The 24,128-nt window shown below is 43.5% G+C and overlaps 1 protein-coding gene across 1 annotated transcript in view; it reads left to right on the forward strand.

Moving 5' to 3' along the window:
• LOC136675477 (receptor-type tyrosine-protein phosphatase mu-like) overlaps window positions 1-24,128 on the forward strand; it is a 244,894-nt gene that overhangs the window by 55,782 nt on the left and 164,984 nt on the right. The window contains exon 2 of the mRNA XM_066652026.1: window positions 10,980-11,102. Within this exon, the coding sequence (XP_066508123.1) occupies window positions 10,980-11,102 (123 nt within the window). The remainder of the gene's footprint in view (window positions 1-10,979; window positions 11,103-24,128) is intronic.

Genomic DNA, 24,128 nt, shown 5'->3' on the forward strand with positions numbered 1-24,128 from the left:
GTCGCAACCGAACCGAGACCACAGAGGGGAGGTGGATTTGGTCTGGTCCCAAAAGAACTCTGGTGTTGTTAATTTCTTGTGGTACCTCTCTCCCTTGCCTTCAGGACTTATACAGCTCCCGTCTCCTATGAAAAGCCCTCTGCTTGGCGGGTGATCCCACCTACCCGCTACACAGCTTCTTCAGCCTGCTGCCATCAGGGCGGAGACTGCGTAATCTCAGGGCTAGGGCCAGCAGACTGAGGGAAAGCTCCATCCATCAGGCTGTGAGAATGCTGAACTCTCTCCCACTTCTGACCCCCACACACACTACTCAGCAACCTCATCAATACCCAACTGTGATTTTGAAAATCAGGCAGGCACTCAACCACTTTAACCAGCCTCCAGGCTTCATATCCCTGTATTTGCACTACTGTTCACACCGGTTCTGTTTGTATTGGTACTGTCACTTAAGCTCCTCATCAGACCTAACTGTGTCTTTTTCAGTAGAACCGGTATGCACTTGTTCACTTGTGTGAGTGTGTGTCTGTGTTGCCCTGTGAAGGACTGGCGCCCCCTCCAGTGTGTATTCCCCGCCTTGCGCCCAATGATTCCAGGTAGGCTCTGGACCCACCGCGACCCTGAATTGGATAAGCGCTTACAGATAATGAATGAATGAATGAATGAATGTTTACACTGCCCTGTACATCCAGTATCCTACCTCCAAATCAGGTTATTGTCTTCAGTCAGTGTCCCGTTGTCTCATGTATGTCTATCAATGAGCTGCTGGTATCGTATGTCCTGCACTTGTCTTCTGTTTGTTCACTTTCATATATTTATATACTTAGCTTAGCTGAATCGTCGGTGCTAAACAGCTCCTGTAGCCAGGTGTGTTTTGCGTATTGGACGCTGCAGAGCAGATAATCTCTAAAGTTTAGCCAATCAAAGCTAATCAATGTAGCAGAAACGTGCTGTAGTCCAGAAGAGCTACAGGTGATAACGTCCTAGCTATGAGTGATGAAATCTCACTCACAAGGGTGCAGGTTTCAGCTTTGTTACCGGTGACTGTTCTACATTTTAATGGATTTAAACAGTACATGATGCATTCAGGGACCGCAGACAGCTGGCAGACAGAAAAGGAGCGAGGGGAGATTCATTCCGAATGCGCGATTCTTAGCGACCCTTTTGTTTTGATTGAGTCGAGCCTGTTTGACTCCCCAGTGGTAAATGGTGAAATAATGCATTGGCGTTTCATTTCAAGGACAAAGGGAGCGACTTCCTCTGAAATATGACCTCCATTTGCACACGTGTACACACACACACACACACACTCGCGCTCCACTCTCCTGAGATTGAGTTTGAGACACCTGCGCGAAAAAAGACGAGATTCACTATTTGCAGCGAAATAATTGTATCAGGGGCTGGGAGGGAAGGAATTAGCCCCGAGGACCTTTTCAGGAGGGGCTTGGATGAAGCACAATCAATCAATCAATAACTGCTCCAACAAATAAGGCCGGCACAAGTGAAAGCAAAATAACACAGAACAAACACCTGTTCTAGGAGCGGAATGCTAATATTTCCGTGACTAATGTCGGCTAATTCTGCTAGACTTCGCATCGCTTTGCAACAGCTCTGCATCCACTCGTTACGGTGCTTTTCTAACATCATCATCACTACAGAAATCAAAGCTACTTTGAGTAGCTTACAATCAGATACAGCCACTAACACACTTTTAATGACTGTATTATTCTCTACGCATTCAGTTGGATACATATCAGTGGTACAGTCTGCACCTGCGGTAAAGTAGCCTAGCGGAACGGCTGCTTGCTTCTATTCTGCAAAAGCAGTTTACACCACACAGCTGTGGCTTTAGATCCTCTCCACATCACTAAGCCATAATTAGCACTTGTGTGGTAGTGACACTTTGTCAGAAAATCTAGTTTGCATCCCTTCATTGACTGTGTGCTTTGGCTTTTGCCACTTCTCTGAATTTCAAACACAGACGACGGTCTTTCGGTTTCTGTTCGGTTGCAGGTTTCCACAGTGTGTGTGTGTGTGCTGTGTGCCTACGTATGTGTGTGTGGACGTGTGGTGAAGGTCCGGGTGGGGCGGTAGGGTTGGGGGCAGTCGGGAGCATTAATGGAAATGAATTTGGTCCCTCACGACTCCAGACCCTGGACTCTGAGATTTATGCGCATTTTTGGGAGCAAACATACATTTGCGGAACGCAAACACGGATGATCAATGGGCCGACATTAAGTTAGTGTTTGCTAACACATGCTGCGGGTCTCGCACACACACAAACATGCACGCTAAGGGCCTCACGCTGGCTCTGAGCGCCTCATGTAGGGCAGTATCAGCCTTTGAAAAAATATAAAAGATTAGCGGTGTGTGAAGTATTCAGCAGAGAGCTTTCAATGACAGCCCAGGCTCTTCTCGACGGAGCCGCTGTGTTGGAGGCTGCCAGGGCCCCCGTTTGCTCTGCATTTGTCTTTTTGATGTATGACACTGCATATTAAACAGCATGATAACCTGCTCCTGCTCCCCAGAGTCACATCATTCAGCCTGAAATGCAAGGCTGGCAAACAGCGCACTTACGGGATAGCGCTAAACAGGGAGGTTCCTCGCAAAAAGACTGACACAAGTCGAGTTTGCCGGAAGAGTTATTTCCCCGCTGGGGCCCAGTTAGGCAATTGCAACAAACCTGAAGCTGTGTCAGATTGTAAGTACTCTTCTCTCACTTCATAACACACAACCAGATGGCTCAAAGGCTTCTGGGACACCACACAAACACTAGGTTACAGCATACAGCATGCCTCCCTTTTTTCTTCGTCACCGGAAGTTAAAAGTGCCCAGTCAGCGGGTCTTTGAGCGGTGGTCTGAATCGGGAATGGCTGGCAATGCCGCTTCCGTGCTGGGTTTGGCCGTCCCTCGTGAAGCCGCCGGAACATCTGGCCGCACAGCTGGGCCTCCAGAACCGGCCCAGTGACCCGGCTAACGTTGACCCGTCCCTCATTAGGATGCAGAGAGTTAATGGAGCACTGCTGACTGGTTCTGTTAATTAGAGAAGCACTGACCGGTATCACTGGTGAAATCAGTCAGCTCTGCCACTAAGATATATTGTCAGTATCACAATGATCTTTAACTTGACATATGACATAGCCCTGCTCTGGTCCCACATGCATTATTTCATAGTGATTTTCTTCACACTGGTTATTACTGTCATCAGAGTTTACTCTCGTTATGATTCGCCCTTGAGAAATGTTACCAGTTCCATTCCAACTCTATGTCATTAGAAGAAGGCCAGGAATAAGCTAATATTGATGGAAAGTTTGGGAAGGTTTCAGTGCGATTGGCTAGAATTTCAATGGCACAGAATATGCACAGCTGGCCTATCTCTTCAACCAGATGCTCAGTTAGAAGCTGAATATTTCTGTACGAGACACTGGGTTTGGGAAACGCTGCCCAGCACCGTTCGTCTCATATTGTGAGCATTCCTCACGTTGTCAATCTGGGAAAGGTCTAGTGATGTGTCTTTAAGACAAGCTCTTGAAACAGCAGCAGTGTGTAGACGAGCTTTGTCCTGTTGGAATAACGTACCCAAGTGTGCGTACGTCAGAAAAGGTAGATCCACAGATTGCAGGATCTCATTAAAGCAACGTTGAGCTTTCAATGTGTCTGTAATGAAGACACCATGACACCAGGCCTTCTGGACGTGTGATGCGTGACAACAAACCCTTCATATTGGCGATGACCACAGTGCCTCCACACATGGATTCATGGGTCATCTCCACCAAGACAAAAGCCACTGAAGTCACTGAAGATGACACAACTGCCATTTTGAGACTCAATGACAGTTTGGCACCACATCATCTGATGTGGTTGCAACGGTCTGGGTGCATGTAGTCCTGCATCATGCCAATGCCAGTGGTGCTAGCACTAACAGGACCACTCCTGGAGGGCATCACTGCTCACTGAATGTCTGAATGTCTGAATGATTGTGGCTGTAGGGTCATCGGTTCTCCCTCTCCATGTTGCCCATAGTGCCTTTTTCTATTCACTGCTGACAACAGTGTTCTATGGTAATATCCCCACGACTTGTATGGGGCGCAATACTTCGATTAGACCTCACTTTCCAGAGCCCTACATAGTGACCCCTCTCAAACTCTTCCCACTGCTCAAATTGTTTTCGCACTCTTCTCTGAGGCATACTTCTTTTTTTAAAATATGCTCTCAACACTACAGCACAAGTCAGAATGGAAAGCACCGGCAATGGGAGAAGCTGTTAGTACAGAACAGCACTAAGGGCAGTCCTTGTTTACGGCTTTGCTTACGCCGAGCCCGAACCTTCAATCATTCACATGTCTCACGATAACAAACCTACTCACAATGTAGTTGAGTCCTTCTGTTTTTTGATGATGACTGTATGTGCATAAACATAAATTAGAAGGTAACTTACACCACATGTACCACCACAGATAAAATCCCATAATCTGCCAATTCATTCATTCATTCATTCATTATCTGTAACCGCTTCTCCAGTTCAGGGTCGCGGGGGTCCAGAGCCTACCTGGAATCATTGGGCGCAAGGCAGGAATACACCCTGGAGGGGGCGCCAGTCCTTCACAGGGCAACACAGACACACACATTCACTCACACCTACGGACACTTTTTTTGAGTCACCAATCCACCTACCAACATGTGTTTTTGGACTGTGGGAGGAAACCGGAGCACCCGGAGGAAACCCACGCGGACACAGGGAGAACACACCAACTCCTCACAGACAGTCACCCGGAGCGGGAATCGAACCCACAACCTCCAGGCCCCTGGAGCTGTGTGACTGCGACACTACCTGCTGCGCCACTGTGCCGCCCTAATCTGCCAATGAATATGTAAATTAATTATGATTTTTGCTGGTGTACCAAGCTTGTCTAACCTCACAACAGTTGTTTTAAAGAATAAATATTTGGGTGGGAATTTTTAGTCATCCGTCCAAACCATGTCAAGTGGTGAAAGACTTTACAACTGAAAAGGAACTGAGGTAAAAAGAGGCTATTGCTTCCATTATCACTGTCAAAATAAGAGTCTTGTTGCTAAGTTACTAGTAAAAAGAGAATTTTAAGGGAGCACAGCTGCTATCTAACCAGCTCTAATTGTGCACCCCTAGTGACAATGGACCTGTATCTAGTTTGTCTAATAACATTAGTATCAGTGGCGGTACTGATCCAGAAAATTGGATTGGTGCATCACTAATGAAATACATTATTGTGAGTGTAACTGATTAGACCCAGAACAGCTTTTCCTCTTCAAATATTGACGTCCGAATGGGTTTTATGCCACATTCCACAGGACGGAAATCCCTGTTGGACTGTAACCTTCTTGCGTGTCTCTGCCAGATAGAGGAGCGTCTATTGCTACCTCCAGTGTCTCCTGACAGCACAGTGAGGAAAGAAGATGAGGCCATTCACCTGCGTTATCGCAATCTCTTTTCACCAACCGCTCCTAAATCTTTCCTTTCCACTCTCGCAACACTTTCAGCTCAGGGCAGGGGCCTGAATACACTAACAGAGGACATTAAGCGCATGAATATGGAAGCAGACAATGGACGGTATCAATCAGCAATCAGCGAACAGCCTACCTTTTAAAATCCAACCAAAACACATACAGTAAAGGTGTGAAAACAATCCTGGACAAAGGTGCAAATTATCTCCAATGTTCAGTGTACGTGAGCATTCAAATATTAAAACACACACACACACACACACAAACGCTGGCATTCACTGAATACACTCACATGCGTACACGAAAGCAGAAGAATGCCATTAGCTGAGACAGGCTGAGTGTTAATGATGCTGTGTGTAAGTGTGTGTTCATATGTTCGTGTGTGTGTGAGAGACCCAGAGAGCGAGAGAGCAGACTGGGGCTCATTTGCAGACTCATTTGGCCGTTTGCGGTAAATGTCATCTCTCAGATGAAGGCAGAAAAACAAAGAGCACAGTTCATGCTTACACACACACACACACACACACACACACACAATGTACATACGCTACATCAGCCGTTATGCTTCAGAGGTGATGATGGATTGGTCCTGGCATGCTGATACACACTTACTACAAAGCCCTGAGAGGGCACAAGCTCCAGATTTCTTACTTTTTAGAGTTGATGCATGCAGTTTGTTGGGTGTGTGTATGTACATGTGCGAGGGGATTGTGGGAGTGGAGGGGTGGGGTCGTGGGGTGTAGATGCAGATATAGAGAGACTGTAAAAATGTTGTACTGGCCTCTAGTGATACCAAGCTGATTATTTGAGGCCAGAATAACTAACAGAGTTATTCATTATTTTGATTAGGGCTGCACATATAGCACAATAGATAAAGTGTTACATGAAGTGTTACACTTTCAGAGAGCAGACAGGAGGCCAGACTTTCCAAACCCAGAACACTATTTGTCTAAGGGAATAGATAATGATCTCCAAATGGAAACAAGGTTTAAAATTCACTGATCCACATGTAGATACATGAGAGATGTTTCATGGCACGTCATATTAATAATAGGGGTGGGACTTGATTAAAAAAATGTATCGAATTAATTAGAAGCTGGCGGCACGGTGGCGCAGCAGGTTAGTGTCGCAGTCACACAGCTCCAGGGGCCTGGAGGTTGTGGGTTCAATTCCTGCTCTGGGTGACTGTCTGTGAGGAGTGTGGTGTGTTCTCCCTGTGTCCGCGTGGGTTTCCTCCGGGTGCTCCGGTTTCCTCCCACAGTCCAAAAACACACGTTGGCAGGTGGATTGGTGACTAAAAAGTGTCCGTAGGTGTGAGTGTGTGAGTGAATGTGTGTGTGTCTGTGTTGCCCTGTGAAGGACTGGCGTCCCCTCCAGGGTGTATTCCCACCTTGCGCCCAATGATTCCAGGTAGGCTCTGGACCCACCGCGACCCTGAACTGGATAAGGGTTACAGATAACGAATGAATGAATAATAATTATAAGTTCAACTCAGAAACAAACTCAGAAAAGTTTAAAGTAAACACAGCTGCACTTGCAGATAATGAATGAATGAATGAATAATTAGAAGCTTTGTAATTAATTAATCGAAATTAATCACATTCCAATGTTTAGCATGACAAATATTGATTGAAGTTTGGTTGATGAATGAATCAATGAACATAAGCTGAAATTCTAAATCTTATTTTCCCACCAGTCTGCTACCAGTGAATTGGTCAGTTTGTCTGACGTGGACTTTGACGTTTTGTTTCTGAATGTGAACCCCGACATGTGGTCGAGTGTTGAGTGGCGACACTGTTTGCGTTACAGTAATCCCTCGCTACTTCGCGGTTCATCTTTCACGGATTCGCTACTTCGCGGGTTTTTTCAAGGGGGCTTTTTTATTATTTACATGTATTAGACTGGGCCTCTAGGTGACACAATATCTCATTTACAAGTGTTTCTTACGTACAGTACATGTATTGTTCATGTCCACATCCGAGTGAAATTTACTGATGCTAAATCACAGCTTAGGAATGACTCTATTAAAGAAACTGGTGGGATATCACAGGTAGTTCCAGCTGAAAAACATTATACTGTTTAATGTTAACAGTAACAGGGAGGGTTTTAAAAGTCCAAATACTCATTAAATACATTAAAAAATAGCTTTCCTCTACTTCGCAGAAATTCGTTTTTCACACGTGGTCTTGGAACGCATCCCCGCCAAAAGCGAGGGATCACTGTACTGTAAACATCACTGACCTGCGCTAGCCCCAACATGTTTTGCGTTGAGGTGGTAACGAACAGTGGAAGTGCTCCTGCGATAAACAAACTCCTTCCTGCAGAAAGTGCAAATAACAACATTTTTGTTTGTACTTCCATCAGGAAGTTTCTTGTATTTAAATTTCCCATCCACCAGCGTAGTCTCTTCCGTCATCTCCATCATGGTCATCACATTGTGCGTCGTTATAATCTGTACGCCTGGAACTCATGCACTGAGGAACATTCCATGGCAAAGTGCGATTAAAATGCGTTAATTTTTTTATTTTTTTTGCGGCACGGTGGCGCAGCAGGTAGTGTCGCAGTCACACAGCTCCAGGGGCCTGGAGGTTGTGGGTTCGATTCCAGCTCCGGGTGACTGTCTGTGAGGAGTTGGTGTGTTCTCCCCGTGTCCGCGTGGGTTTCCTCCGGGTGCTCCGGTTTCCTCCCACAGTCCAGAAACACACGTTGCAGGTGGATTGGCGACTCGAAAGTGTCCGTAGGTGTGAGTGAACGTGTGTGTGTCTGTGTTGCCCTGTGAAGGACTGGCGTCCCCTCCAGGCTGTATTCCCGCCTTGCGCCCGATGATTCCAGGTAGGCTCTGGACCCCCCGCGACCCTAAATTGGATAAGCGCTTACAGATAATGGATGGATAATGCATAATTTTTTTATTTCGTTGTTTTCATTGTAAATAATTAATCGAAATTAACGCGTTAAAGTCCCACCCCTAATCAATAACACTGACCGATTTCATAAACCATGAACCACAAATACGATCTCTGTTGCCATTTATGAAATAAATTCTTAACCTGTTGCCATTTCTGTAACTGTGTGAAAATCAATGATTATTCGTCAAGAAATTCACACACAATCACTTCCATCTCTAACAAAACAAGAAAAAAGAGCTGTAAAAGAATCTCCAAGGCCAGCAGTGTCTGTGCTTTTAGTGTGAAGTGTTATAGACAGTGTCTGCCCCTGGGTCCTGGACGGAAGTGTTACTCTACATGTGTTTCGGGGTGGATGTGGGTGATTCTGTATTTTTGTGTGTGTGTGTGTGTGTGTGTATACTGGTGCATGTGCTCATGTTGCTGCTTCTACATAGATTTATTATGAGCTTGTGTGTGGCTTCTTAAAATATTGATGCATTTCACCTTTATTTTCCATTTGCTCTGGAGAGCGCACAGTTTTTCGGGCCTGTCTTAAGGTCATTCAGAATGCACTTAGCGTGTAGCCGCGAGGAGAAAAAAGCCTTCCCCTGGATTCTTAAGTGACGTGGTTAAAATCCTGGCAATAATCATATCCCTGCACCTGCTCTCTTCTGTGTGTTTATGGTTTAAGATGCACTCTGTAATGGCCCATCATGCTAGCTTTGCAACAAGCCATCAAACGGTTCTGTTTGTGTCTCGCTCCAAGGCTTTTCCTTCAAGCGCAGTGTTTAAGTCCAGCTGTTCCTTTAAAAGCATCTTCAACAGGGAATCTCAATTACAGTGACATGGCTTTATCAACATTGACAAGCTTTTGTTTGTGGCAAAGAAGCCTGCTATATATTCTATAGTAGACTCTCACACACTAGCTGTTTTTAATCTGTATGTGAAGTTATTTGTCAAACTGTAAAGAGATTTTCTTATATTTAAAATGTATATAAACTAATAAAAACCATTCATTTTTAAATAATACATTGCGTATTAGGTCTGTGCCGTATCGCATCGTTCGCAGTAACATCGTCATAATGTTTAAAACAATAAAACGGCGTACGTTCTTTACACGTGTCACTTAGCCACAGTGAAGTACGGTGGAAAATGGCTCTGAGATCGAGGAATTTGCTCCAAAAAAGTGGAGATGTACAATTAACCATGGTATTATGTTAGAAATGACAGAAGCCTTTAATATTATTAATATATATTAAATATATTTAACGTAATATAATTAATAATAATATAACATTGATTTTATTGCAATAGTGTGTTTTTGAAATTAATACAAGTATTATTTTCAGTGCTTTGTTGTATCGCCAAGAATATCGTTATCACCAAAATCACCTGAAATATTGTGATATTATTGTAGGGACATATCGCCCACCCCTATTGTGTAGTCTTAATTTTAGGTGGAAGTTTAAAGAAAAAGAGTAAAGGCAAACAGTGTATGAAGTGCAAATAGCTAGATACAATGCTGGTAGGTATTAGGTGCCTGTTTTTTTACGAGTTGTAAAATAAAACTGATTTATTTAAATATCGTAAAGTCATTTTGCACATGGGAGGTCAGAATTCTGATAAAGAGATTCATCAATTGGCTGATAAGGCTTCCTAACAGTGTGGAATGCCAGGATATGGGGGTACTATCGGCGCTCATGTAGGGGGCACCCATGCACTCAGGCTTATGTCCTTGGCTTTCAAACGTCTGACGCTTTCGGCTTTTGCCTTTTATGTCCTGACGTGTGTTATTCCCACAGTGGCACAAAGGCAGAAATTCTTTAATCTCAGTTAACATTTAAAGCAATAGCCCACTAAAAGAGAATGATTTAAAAAAAACTGGGTGTAATGATGTCCACTCCACAGCTGTCCCCATGGAGCTGATCCTGACTCTCATCTCTGAATGCGCTGCCATTTCGACTGGGTTTCGACTGTTGAATTAAGCTGTCCAGCCAATGCCCACTTTGGTTCCCTCAGGTTTGTGGCAATAATGCTGAGCGAACACTGGACACAGTTCCATGCACAGTTGCATGCATGTTGTGTGTGTGTGTGTGTCAAATTCCAAGCAGGATCAGGCTATGGATTTGCCGCAGCTGTGGGTTTGTGTGTGTGAACGTGTGCGAGTGATCCCGCGGGAAGGATTAGGATAGATGAGAGCTAAACGTGAGATGATCGGCGAGGGAAGTTTGGTCACATGCCGGCGTGAAAATGAATCAAATTTATGCCCGATGGCGCGGCAGGAGCACGACGCTTAACGATGATGGAGTTTGGACACTTCATTTCTGTCATTGTGGAATTGGCCTGCCGCGCGCCTAATGATGGTAATATATGTTGCGGCGCATCTGGCGCACCCATCCCTCTCTCCATCTCACTTAAAGCCACTCTCATTGTTTGGCATATTGCATTATGAACGCCAGGATTAGAGGAAGGAAAGAGGCAGGGGGCGGGGTGGTGGGGGGAGAGGCGGGAGCGGGGTGGGGGGGGGTTGGGACATAATTTATGTGTTCATTCATTTGCTGGAGGAGTTAATGGAAAACGCTACAGCGATCTAAATTCCCTTCCCTTTTGTCACAGGCGATTGCAGCTTCGAGAAGCCGTTCACCACGTGTGGCTACAGCCAGGGACGAGATGACGACCTTGAGTGGGAGCAGGCCAACACCAAAGAAAAACCTTCAACAAACCAATGGATGCCACCCGGTGAGCCATAGACACACAAAGACTACTTCACTGTCCAAGCAAAATATTACATCTACATGTTTCTTTTCATACTAAGTTCGGGTCATCAATGACACCTAATGGGGTCATGATGAAATTGACACAAGTGTGTATGGTTTGTATTATCCGAAACACACCATTCACCAGGACAAAGTAACAGATTTGATCCCATTACACAACTAAATATTCAATCATTCATTCATTGTCTGTAAGCGCTTATCCAGTTCAGGGTCGCGGTGGGTCCAGAGCCTACCTGGAATCATTGGGCGCAAGGCAGGAATACACCCTGGAGGGGGCGCCAGTCCTTCACAGGGCAACACATGCACACATTCACTCACACCTATGGACATTTTTTTTTGAGTCGCCTACCAACGTGTGTTTTTGGACTGTGGGAGAAAACCCACGCGGACACAGGAAGGACACACCACACTCTTCACAGACAGTCACCCGGAGGAAACCCACGCAGACACAGGGAGAACACACCACACTCCTCACAGACAGTCACCCAGAGGAAACCCACGCAGACACAGGGAGAACACACCACACTCCTCACAGACAGTCACCTGGAGCGGGAATCAAACCCACAACCTCCAGGTCCCTGGAGCTGTGTGACTGCGACACTAACCTGCTGCACCACCGTGCCCCCACAACTAAATAACTTTTATATATTTGTGATAAAGTGGTTCTCACTTTTCTGTTAAAGTCTTGTGAGATTGGCGGAAGCTGGAGGTTCACAAGTCCCTTCCTAACTCCACAAAGTCCCAGCCTAACTGCTACAACATTGTTGCATCTGGCAGCAAAGGGCATTGTTTGAAACTGCCACATTCAAACCAAGGCACTATGTGTATGTGAATAGCACTGCCATTGAATGAACTCATAGCAAAAGATATGCACTTTCCGCATTTGAATTATAGTTCTACCTCAGTAACTTTAAGTGTTTCTATAGGCATACAAACTCCAATAGGTGGGGTGTGCCTGTATTTATTAGTAGAAACAACACAATCTCCCCTATAGGCCTAGTGTCCTATGCCTGGCTAAAAGACCATCTATCTTCTTCCTAGGTCTTCACTGTAATGAAATGATGCTTACAGAATGTTCTTGGCAGACGCAGTAGTCATAAAACGATCGTTTAGAGTGTAATCAACATCACATTTTTTGTATTTACAGTTGGGTAAAAAGCCGCTGCATTGTTAAACTTATACCTGCTGGAGAGGAGAAGTAACTAAACAAGAATTACCACAGCTGTCACTGTTACTCACCCAGCTATAGTCCCATGTCTGACTGCATATACAGCGACGTCAAGGGCCCTAAACTAAGATGGCTGGCTCTAATATGGCAGCTCTAACATCAATAAAACAGCTGATGGGACAAAGGACAGAACTGCTGGTGAATACATTTTTATATGAAAAACAAGCACCTATTTTTCATTAAACAATGGTTTTTTTTCCCCACCAAAGACAGCACTGAAATTCATTAGAATGCTTTGGACATGCCCCCCAACCCGTCTCCCTCTCTTTTTAATGTTGCATTGATCGCTTTTCATTTGATTTGAGATGAGCAGGGAGGGCTGGCACAGACTTGACTACACCTACGGAATTAAACTAATGGAGAAAGTGGTATCTCTCCATGTAGGAACAAAGCTACCGCTCTAAACAAATGAATATTGTTTTTCTCTTAAATCTGACGCCTAATCACACGATGCATCACCGATAGATTGCATCCGCCATTTCCCTTTTCTTTCTCTCTTGTTCTCCGAGAGACAGGAGGAGTCACTTTAGCAGTAGCCATAGATTTAATAAGAGGCTGGAACTCATTTTGAAGGAGCTGCCTGCCTTTCTGTTTGACTTCCTGTGACTGTGTGGGGTTGTTTCTGTAGGTCTATAAAACTAGAACTGCTGTATGTAGTTTGTTGGGTGCCTCAATGACCCAGTCTTCAGCTGAGCTGAGTGTGCAGGTTGGCTGTAGTTGGCAGACTTTGGGTTATTTAGAGTTGGAGTTCAGGATATAAATTAATAATAATAATAATAATAATAATAATAATTGGTGTGTTCTCTCTGTGCCTGCGTGGGTTTCCTCCGGGTGACTGTCTGTGAGGAGTGTGGTGTGTTCTCCCTGTGTCTGCGTGGGTTTCCTCCGGGTTTGCTCCTGTTTCCTCCCTCCAAAAAACACACGTTGGTAGGTGGATTGGTGACTCAAAAGTGTCCGTAGGTGTGAATGTGTGTGTGGGAGTGTGTGTGTGAAGGACTGGCGCCCCCTCCAGGGTGTATTCCCGCCTTGCGCCCAATGATTCCAGGTAGGCTCCGGACCCACCGTGACCCTGAACTGGATAAGGGCTTACAGATAATGAATGAATGAATAATAATAATAAGTTCAACTTAGAAACAAACTCAGATAAGTTTAAAGTAAACACAGCTGCACATTATAAATTGGGACAGAAATTCCAGCATTTATCTCAGTTTTAAATGTAATAATAATAAGAAAACATCAGCATCCTGCATATCAGAACTTCCAAAATGTGATGTGCTACTCACCTCTAATTCCTTTCTGATTCCTTAGTAATTTAGTGTGTGAGGGTCATTTTGATCACACTTCCTTTGAATCCTTTATATGTAAAACTGTTATATGACATACCTCACAGTGCCTGCCACAAGATGGTATGATTATTTTATATCTAGCTGTGATTATATGCAAAATGTTCTATAAGTACAATATTGTTTGAGAAGAACATTCTAAAGAGTATGAAATGCTACTGACGTGGTCTGTTTTACACTGTTCTTATGAACAGGTTTTTTAAATGGTTAACGATTCTTTATTAAATCGTATTTTTAGCTTGAGAACAATTATGAATGCTTATTACAGGCATTATGAGGTTTTTTTAATGTATTATAATGCCATGTGAATGCATCTATAAAGCCTCATGAATGCAATATTCAAATTAGAATCACTTTATTGGCTACTGGGCTTGCACACAATCCGTGCAGTGAAACACACATTTACACCCACACATACACACTAGTGAACACTAGGGGGCAGTGAGCACACATGCCCGGAGCTGTGGGCAGCCCTAGCCATGGTGCCTGGGGAGCAGTTGGGCATTAGGTGTGAGATGCCCAATATTTTAATCTATTATTTAGATTATTATTAAGTTGTTTTATTAAGTTGAACCCAAGCCTTAATTCTACCTGTTTGTTTACATGTGTGATTGCGGGGGCTGTGCATGATCGTACCTCTGGAGCAACTACATGCCAAACTGAAGCACCTTCAGTGAAGTTGATGTGTGTGTGTGTGTGTGTGTGTGTGTGTATGGCTGTGTGGGTCTGTGTGCTCAGCTTAAATGCCATTCAGTGCCCAGCTCTGACCTACAAATTGACACTTACGATCTAGCCCCATATAACATCTTCAAGCAGAGCCATCGTCCAGGAGGGGTCATTTGCATGAGAATGCAATTGCGCCGGCCCCTCAGGGTCCTCTCTCTCGTCTGGCAAGTGGGGTGGCCTTCTTCCCCTCAGTGCCTCTCAAATTTGTAGGTAATTAGTAGTTTCTGGCTGTGGTGCACTCTGCCAAAGCCCTCAGTGGCAGTCAAGGCCCTAATCTTTCCTTCAGGGCTCCACAGAGAGAGGTGATAACACATCTCTCTCTCTCTCTCTCTCTCTCTCTCTCTCTCTCTCTCTCTCTCTCTCTCTCTCTCTCTCTCTCTCTCTCTCTCTCTAAGCTTGATGATGAAGATGCAGTGGAGGAAGGGACAGAGAGATAGAGAGAAAAGGCCACCCTGCTATCTGCAAGGTCCAGCCATTTTACCCATTAAAAGTCAGCACTTGAAGTATTTCCACTGATTGCCAATGATTTTATAGGATTTTTCTCTCAGTTACAGCCAGAAGTGGGTTGAGCAGTTTAAAGTCACACTCAAGTAGACATGTTTTTACTTGGGTACAATAATGACTCCAGTTAAAGTACAATACGTTTGAGTAGGATTACAAAAATAGCTCAAATATTTACTAAAGTGCTCTTTAAAATGTAATAGATATAAACATATGTAATGAAACACACCCTGGAAGGGGCATCAGTCTATCGCAGGTCACCACCCACTCACACAGTAACATGGGCAATTTTTCATGGCTAATCCACCTTCCAACGTGTGTTTTTTGGACTGTGGGAGGAAACCCATGCAAACACAGGGAGAACACCAAGCCAGACATGTCACCTGAGGTGGGGCTCGAACCCACCTACCAACTACCTGTTGGTAGTTAACAAATTAGGGTTAAAATTGTCTCAAATTGTAACATATTTATTCATTTATTGTCTGTAACCTTTATCTAATTCAGGGTCGCAGTGGGTCCTGAGCCTATCCCGAATCACTGAGCACAAGCCAGCAATACACACACTCACACACTCACACCTATGAACACTTCTAAATCACCAGCGTGTGCTTTAGAACACCCGGAGGAAACCCACGCGGACACAGGGAGAACACACCTCACAGACAGCCATCTGGAGCGAGACTTGAACCCCAGGACCCTCCAGGACCCTGGAGCTGTGTGCCGCCCAATAACATGTTTATCCTCATCTTAACTACAGTCAGGGATTCGATCACTTCTCGTTCAAGTTTAAGAACTTTCCTCGTCTATGAAAAATTAATGACATTTATTCAAGTATCTGACATCCCCTCGCTGTCTGACGCTCTTTCTCCTAAGCCATCAGTGAGCAAATATGGACAATAACATTTTTAGATTTACTTAATCTGTCCCATGTTCTGGCGCATGAGTCAAAGGCAAGGCGGACCAGAAGTGCACCCTCGCAAAACACATGCAAACTTAATTTAATTAGTCTTTTGGGAGCGCACTGAGCATATTGCCATGAATGATAAACAACACCGTCCATTTTGCCAATGTGTCTTTTGTATGTAATTAATACATTCTGTTTTAAATAAGCACAGCTCAAACACAAACACTCATGCACACAGACGCACAAACACCCACCTCACCCCTATACCAGCAGTGTGATTAGTCAACGATGGCAGCCTGCACCCGTCTGGCCTCCTCATGGCTCGCTCCTGAATCACAGAAGCCCCCTACGCTGTCAGCGATGGCAATTAGCGGCGGAGCAGAAGGCTCCGGAAGCCCCGGGTCCTTCTGTTTGCCCAACACGGGCGCACTCCAGAGCACGATGGGCTAAAAGTTTAACGTGCCCTCGAGGAACTCTCATGATCATAGATCAAAGCGTCAGGTCGAGCATGTCGGCAGATCAATCAAAAGCAATACTCAGGCATTACTGAATACGCACCCATAGCAGCTGTATCGATTGCACTCCTCCGACAGGCAGTCTGGCAGCATGAGAGAATCACTTATTAAAAGAATCTTAAAAACCACTCTGCTTTCGAATTACCCTGCTTTCATGTCAAAAAGTTCTCTTTTATTTGTTGTTTTGATGATGCAGATTCATGGCTTATCACTAAACAGCACAGTGTCGACTGTCTAATCTGATGTGTGAGTGTGTTTGAGGCTCCTATTCATGAAGTTTTTGTATTTTTCTTTTTCTTTTCTTTAAAAATTCTTAGTCCTTCAGAATCAACAACATTGCTGTTAAAAGTGTTGAGACATTGGAATTGGAATATGAAGATATGTTTAAATATACAGTACTAATTTAATAAACCACATCCAGAATCCAGAATAAAGAGACCAAAGAGAAGTGAGAACAGAATAGAAGCGCCCGGCTAAAACTAGAATGAAGTTCATTCTTATGCAACAAAACAGTTGCATTCTGCTCTGACTGGTAAATATAACTGGAAATATTTACTTAGGGTCTCATGGTGGCACAGCAGGTAGTGTTGCTCTCACGCAGCTCCACGGTCCTGGGGTCGTGGGTTCATGCCCTACTCTGGGTGACCGCGACTAAAAAGTGTCCATATGTGTGAGTGTGTGTCACTCTGTGAAGGACTGGCGCCTTGGGGCTGGCTCAGGATTCACCGCCACCCTGAACTGGATAAGCGCTTACAGACAATGTATGAATAAATTAATATTTACGTAATTTAGGGTTGGACAATAATTCCGTATTGAGCCACATGGTGGGGGCGCTGTGGGAGCTCAATGACTGCTTATGTCACGGTCTGAAAACGTGTGGAGAAAAGAAAAACACCCAGTAGCACACCGCAGTTGTAAGTTTAGCGCTGAGTTTGGGTTAAAAGAGAGAGAAAGAAAACTGTAAAATGACAAAACTCTGAGAAAATCCTTCACTCAACTTTGTGCTCTCAGGTATATGTCTTTAGCCTCTAAATATGTGTGTTTTGAGCCTCAGTTCACTGAAAAATCTGCTGTGGTGTGCCTCAAGCGCTTGTTAGCTTTAGCTGTGCTTCTAAACAGTGTAGAAACGTAGAAATTTGGCTTATTTTCTAACTTTTCTGTTCCTTCAGCACCAGTTGCTGAAATTCGCTCTCTCAGAAACAGGTTTTTACCGTCAACACGTGTGTCGGGCTGTGTTTAGCTAAATTCACTCGACTTTGTGCTCACAGGTATAAGGCTAAGCGCAGCCTGACAGAGCACCTTATATTCATTCATTCATTTATTCATTCATTATCTGTAACCCTTATCCAGTTCAGGGTCGCGGTGGGTCCAGAGCCTACCTGGAATCATTGGGCGCAAGGCAGGAATACACCCTGGAGGAGGCGCTACACACACTCACACATTCACTCACACATTCACACACACACTCACACCTATGGACACTTTGGAGTCGCCAATCCACCTACCAACGTGTGTTTTTGGACTGTGGGAGGAAACCGGAGCACCCGGAGGAAACCCACGCAGACACAGGGAGAACACACCACACTCCTCACAGACAGTCACCCGGAGACAACCCACGCAGACACATGGAAAACACACCACAATCCTCACAGACAGTCACCCGGAGGAAACCCACGCAGACACAGGGAGAACACACCAACTCCTCACAGACAGTCACCCGGAGCGGGAATCGAACCCACAACCTCCAGGCCCCTGGAGCTGTGTGAGCACCTTATAGCGCAATAATATTTTAAGACGGTATGAAAAATGTGGATATTCCTAGCTTAATTAACTTGTTGTGAACTGTTAAATTTGAAATATACATTTTAAGGAGTTAGAAAATTGCCATAGGGTGTGGTGACCTTAGGCTAATGCACAGTTTAATGCTCCTGTTTCATTCCATTCTTTTTTATGGAGATTAGACCAGCTGTGCATACACCATTTAATATCTGTGTCCAGAACCAGTGATGTTTAAAGTAGCTTAATACATCAATTATAACTTATCATAAATGTTAACAAACTCAACACAAACACAATGTAAAAAACGGCAAAACTGAGTGTTAACAAAAAATTAGCTTATCATTGCTTTATCTGTCTACGCTCATAAATCTTTGAAGTATTAAGGTTTCATTGGACATTTACAATATATCATGGCCCTTACAATATGTATTCCAACTCGAGCTACGCTCTAGACTCTTTCAGGCCAGTTAACAAGCACGCACAGGCATTAAGAAGAACATCTGCTGTGAAAGTACATCAGCACAGGCCAAAGGAACACTCGAAGCCTCTCCCAGGAGTGCACCCAGGAGAGCAGAGAACACACAGACACCACGCACACACACACATACCAAAAAAACACGAAACCACATGTCAGAGCCTAAAAGAAGCCCTACGGAGAGGAGGAGGCGGAGACACATGATTGTTTACTGCCCTGTGTAACTGCTCAGCCGGGCTGGAGTGGGTGCTTGTTTGTTGGGGTCCAGGATGTGATTGCATGCTTTGGCTGATGGAAGGTGGCTCAGTGCAGCTCGTTTGGAATGCATGATCACACACTCGCTTCATGATGAGCCTAAGTAGAGATCCCACACAGCCACACACTCATCTGCTCCTCTCTGCATCTCTTTACCTTTCTTTCTCACACTCCTTTCCTTAATCGTCACCTTGTTTTACTTTATATTCTGCTATTCTCATGTTTCGAGACCAGCAACTTGCCCTTAAACCTTGCTTTCTGAAAGGATAGTGTTGGCAACACTTCATAATCGTTCATTCTACTATTTAACTACTTTAAAACACACCCCTCGTGAATACAGATGATCAGCTGTCCTCGCAGCTTATATTATGTCCATAAAGAGCGTGAAAATTATGATGGGATGTGCTAGAGCAGCTGCACATCAGCCTAAACTGACTATACCCAATGAAAGAGTGGTTTAGAGGAATGTAAAGCCTCCAAGCTTTGGGCTGTGGAGTGATGTCACTTCGTCTAGTAGCTCTGTGATGAGGTGCAATGGCATTTTAAAGTCAGGACTAACAAACCAACATCAGTACCTGACTTCACCTAGGTTCCTGGGGCTGAATTAAATTGTCACTGCGATTTACATAACTCCATGTACAGCCTTCCCAGAAGAGTAGAGGCTACTGCAGCAAAGGAGGTGCTAACCGTTATTTCCCTTGATTTCTGAAGGATGAAAAGCAGGCATCTACAGACATTTGGGCCTATAGTGCAGCTGTAATGTTCGGTTGCCCTTGAGGTCTTTTCGTGACTTGATGAGGAATGTTAGAGATGTGCTGGAATTAACCTCTACAGCCCTGATCAATGCAGCAGGGCAGTGTTCTACTAAAGCTATAGTGTAAGGTGGTGTATATATGTTTAGTTGCTTTGCAGAATAGCTACAAATGACAGTAATTACCAGTTGAGTTATCTTACTTACTGGAATGCAGGAATGATTTTAACACATGGATAAAGGGTTTTATCGCTCGCCCTCTCCCTCTCTTGCTGAAGTGAAGAATGTGCGTAGTTTTGCAGGCTGGCAGCAGCAGTGCTGTGGGCCTATGTTCCCCAGAGGAGTCTTGTGGGGAATAATGGGCAGGGCTTGAGGGATACAGAGGTCTTCCAGCTCGGATTAATTAGCTTTTTTCACCCCCGCTCTATTATGCTAAATACTATATCAATCTTAGCTAAGGCTGAATGGCTTATTGTCTCGCTTGCAAATGACTGTGCATAAATATGTGTGCAAGCAGGAATAAATTCTGCTTATAATTGACGAGGAGAGTTTCATTTAGGTGAAGAGTTAAGGTGGGAGAGTGGAGCTTTTCCTACAGAGATCATTTAAAATGCATTTCTTTACCAGGCAGAAAATTGCCTTTTGAAAATTGCTTTTTTTTATATGTAATGTAGCTATTTAATGCTAACAAACCTTTCGCAGGTTTTATCAATAGCTACACCATACATCTCAATTTAGTAAACATACTTTATATTACATTTGTGAATAAGCTGTAACATGTAACACATTGTGAACGCTGTAGAAAAGTATGAATAACTGTACTAGGACTCTGCATGAGTTTAAATGAGCTTTAGAATGGAAAACTCTATTTACCCTGGCATAATTGGATAAGGAATGTACATGAAAGATATACTGTGCATGCCAAAAACTGTGGGCACATTATTCCACCTTTTTCTGAGATTATGAAAAGCAGTGTTCAAAAATGTAATGGCATTTGTGAATTAATTAAATTTAGGTGATAGAAATTTCACACGTGACAATGTCGATTATTGCCTTAATATGAGTGTAACTACTGAGTGTAATAGACTACACTACACTAAATACTACTGAGAAGCACAGATTTTGTATTTAACATGGTGACACAATGAATGCTGCTTAATACAATGTAGGACATGTACAAAGAAAATCAACTTCCTTTTTGATTTTAATTGCAAGCTTTAATGATTGTTATTTAGCCTGCTATTTGGGTCGTATATGTCGTAAATCTGGGTTCTATGGAATGGCGAGATTAGGAACACAGGCAGAAGCCACTAGTATGTGGTAAAGACCACATTTCTGGTTGACTTAAATATACACATTGAAATCAAGTAAAAATACAACAACGTTCTCTGATTTACAGCACAAGTGTTATTTCAAACTGGGACACACAATAACTTTCTCTGCACCCTCCTATTCTGATTTTAATTATGTGAGGTCTCACAGTTCCTTGCTGTAAACCTGGCAATCAGAGAAGAGCCCACCAAGAAGGGGACAAGAGTATGTTTCATTCTAAGGCTAATAGGTTTAGGGTTGCAGAGGGTTTCAAATGTTTGTTTAAAACCCCATCTGTTACATATCAGACAAAAGAGAATTATTTGAAATACAAAATAAATGTGGCATCTTTAAGGCAGCTCCAGTTTCCCTCCCACGGTCCAAAAACACACATTTGTAGGTGGATTGGCGATTCAAATAATCTCCATAGTGTGTGAGTGAATGTGTGAGTATGTGTCGCCCTGTGTAGGTCTAGTGCCCCCTCCAGGGTGTGATTCCGGGTAGACTCCGGACCCACCGTGACCCTGAACTGGATAAGCGCTTACAAATGACTGAATGAAGAATCTTTAAGGCATGGGTGGCTAACACATCTGTGGAGGCACCGTTAATGCTGAACAATTTACACAGGTTTTGGAGCAATGTGCTATCATAAATATTTTCTTATTGTAGTAAGACAAGGAAATGGATTACCACAGCATGGGTCCTCTCTAAAAGAGACTGGCAACAATTGGTGCATTATGAAATGAGAAATACAATAATGGAGACCCAGAGCAGCTGAAATCCTATACCAATAAAACTGGTATATATTTCACTACAGCAGCTGGTCTCCTCGGTTCCCAAATGTTTTACAGGGTGTTGTTAAAAATAGAGGTCATGCAACTTCTTTTATATATATATATGTATGTTGCAGATAACATATTAAAAATGGAAGAAACATAAAAAAAAAGAAAGTTTCAACATTTGAAATAATATCTTTGTGTCTTTTCTAATATAGAGTTTAAGTGATTTACACGTTATTATTTTTTTCTCTTCTTTTTACATTTTGCCGTGTCCCAGCTTTTTTGGAATGAATGTGTATATGGATTGTGCATAACCTCTTTTACATAGCGTTTCTTCTTTCACATGCCAATTACCCTTTGCATGCAGTATCTCCTTAGGAATGCTTCTTTTTTTCTTGTATCATTTCCAAACCAAATTTTATCACTTCTCTCTATGGCTTCCAGAACTCTGGAATATTTCTCTCTCAAGATCAAAACAGTGAAACTCCCACTTTTTTAATGAAGTCTTGACATGGAATTAGTTTTTCATTTTCTCAGCCTCATTAACTGAATTAAGCACTCTGCATAATGCTTTACTTTACCCCCTTCCGTGGATGCGTACATTGGTCCTGCGTTGGCAGCGTGGAAGGCGTTGTGGGGTCGTATGTCCCAAAAGGCAGCAAGGCTCTTGTCCTATGTAAATGGAGCTTGTGTGGTAAAGGGGCTGAAGGACGTCAGGAATTAAATCAGAATTTCAATCGCATCGGACAGACATGTGATTCAAAGGAAGGGGAAAGCCACAGTCATGATGTGAGAAAATAAGCTAATTGAATTCACTGCATTCGCAGCTCGGCTTGGTAAACTGTGGGGGAAAGTCAAAGAGGTGAAGGAAGACCCTCTTATATGATTACGGGGCAAGTGTCCCGACAGAAGCCAGCCCATTTTCTCCTGATATGAATTCATAGCAGCAAGCAGCCCTCTGTCCCTGTTTTCATTTCATGGTGGAGGATCTTATTCAACCAAAAAGGCATTAAGAATAAACAAGCTTAAACCAAAGAATTTGCTTTAATGTATGCCATAGATAATGTAATTTAAGTTTGCACGCTTGAAGACGTGTGGGTGCTGGGTTGAGCTAATGATATCATGACACGTCTAACTCCGACTGTTCTCTGGCCAATTAGCTCCAAGCTAAGAGATCCCAAATTAGCATGTCTCTTTTTTTTTTTTTTTTGCTTTTCAGATGCAGAATTCTCCACACAACTATTGCCTAACTGTCACTTTTACCAGAGAGTGTGACAGTATTGGGATGTCTTTTATGTATTTTTACTTTTTTTTTAATGTATTTTTTCTGCATGAGGAGCACACCGAACTATAAAGTGACCATTTTTTCCTCTTTCCTTTACTCTCAGACGGCAAGGAGAATAAAGAAAGAGAAAGTTGTGGAGAGGTCCACGGGAAAATTGAGCTAAGGCCACGACTCCCTCACGTCACCTGCCTAACCTCACAGTGAGAGTATTTTTGATTGGTGGCAGAATGTGAGAATTGCCTTGTCTTCATTGACATTTGCGAGCGGCTGGCAGGCTTTTCCCCGGGTGTGACCTCTCCCGGTTTTATTAACAAATGAGACCTGGAGGTTTTGGGTCTAAAGAGTGGTCCTTCATTCTGATTTCCACCACATAATGATTTTTCGCAGGGTTCAGGACTCAAACGGCGAGAGAAATAATGAGCGCCAGTCATTACTGCAAATTATATCCCTCGTTCCGACTATCACTCAAGGCATAATGAATCTAAATACAGCCCCCCATCCCAAGCCTATAGACTTTGATGATTAGCACTGGACAGTTTTGTGTCGCTGTGAACTAAATTAGGTGATACAGAGCTCTAATGGCGAGCGTTCCTTCCTTCTCGCAAATAACACGGCACTTTCATTTTGTCCTCCAGCCCTACAAGCGTGAAAAATGAAACAGAATATTGTTTCTCCCTGGAGTTGAGTTTGATCAATACTCACTGTTCGGTTTAATTATTCATCACATTCTCACTGTTTTCCATTGTGTAGATTATACTCTTGCGAGTTATTGTTAGGTCCAAGAGCCTGCTTCCAAAGTGGATAAAAAGAAATTACTTTTAAAAATCCATTCTAGCAAATTGCAAGCTTTACTGCCTCTTTCAAGGCCCATTTTGTACAGTTCCGCCTCTGATTATAACATCTGTCTCATCGCACTCTTAAATCATCTCTCACTTAAATTTTAGGGAAGAGCAATGGGACGATATGTTACTGCTGTTGTGATTAATTAAGTCACAGTTCGCTTTTCTGAATGCATCAAGGATATTTGTGGAGATTTGGGGAACGGTGAATTTGGTTCATTTCCACTCAACACTAAGCTAAAGATATTGTTGTGCATTGGGGTGTTGTATTTCGGCAGTGTTGTCTATTCCGTGATG

Source organism: Hoplias malabaricus, chromosome X1 (genome assembly GCF_029633855.1).
Source record: "Hoplias malabaricus isolate fHopMal1 chromosome X1, fHopMal1.hap1, whole genome shotgun sequence".
NCBI lineage: Eukaryota > Metazoa > Chordata > Actinopteri > Characiformes > Erythrinidae > Hoplias > Hoplias malabaricus.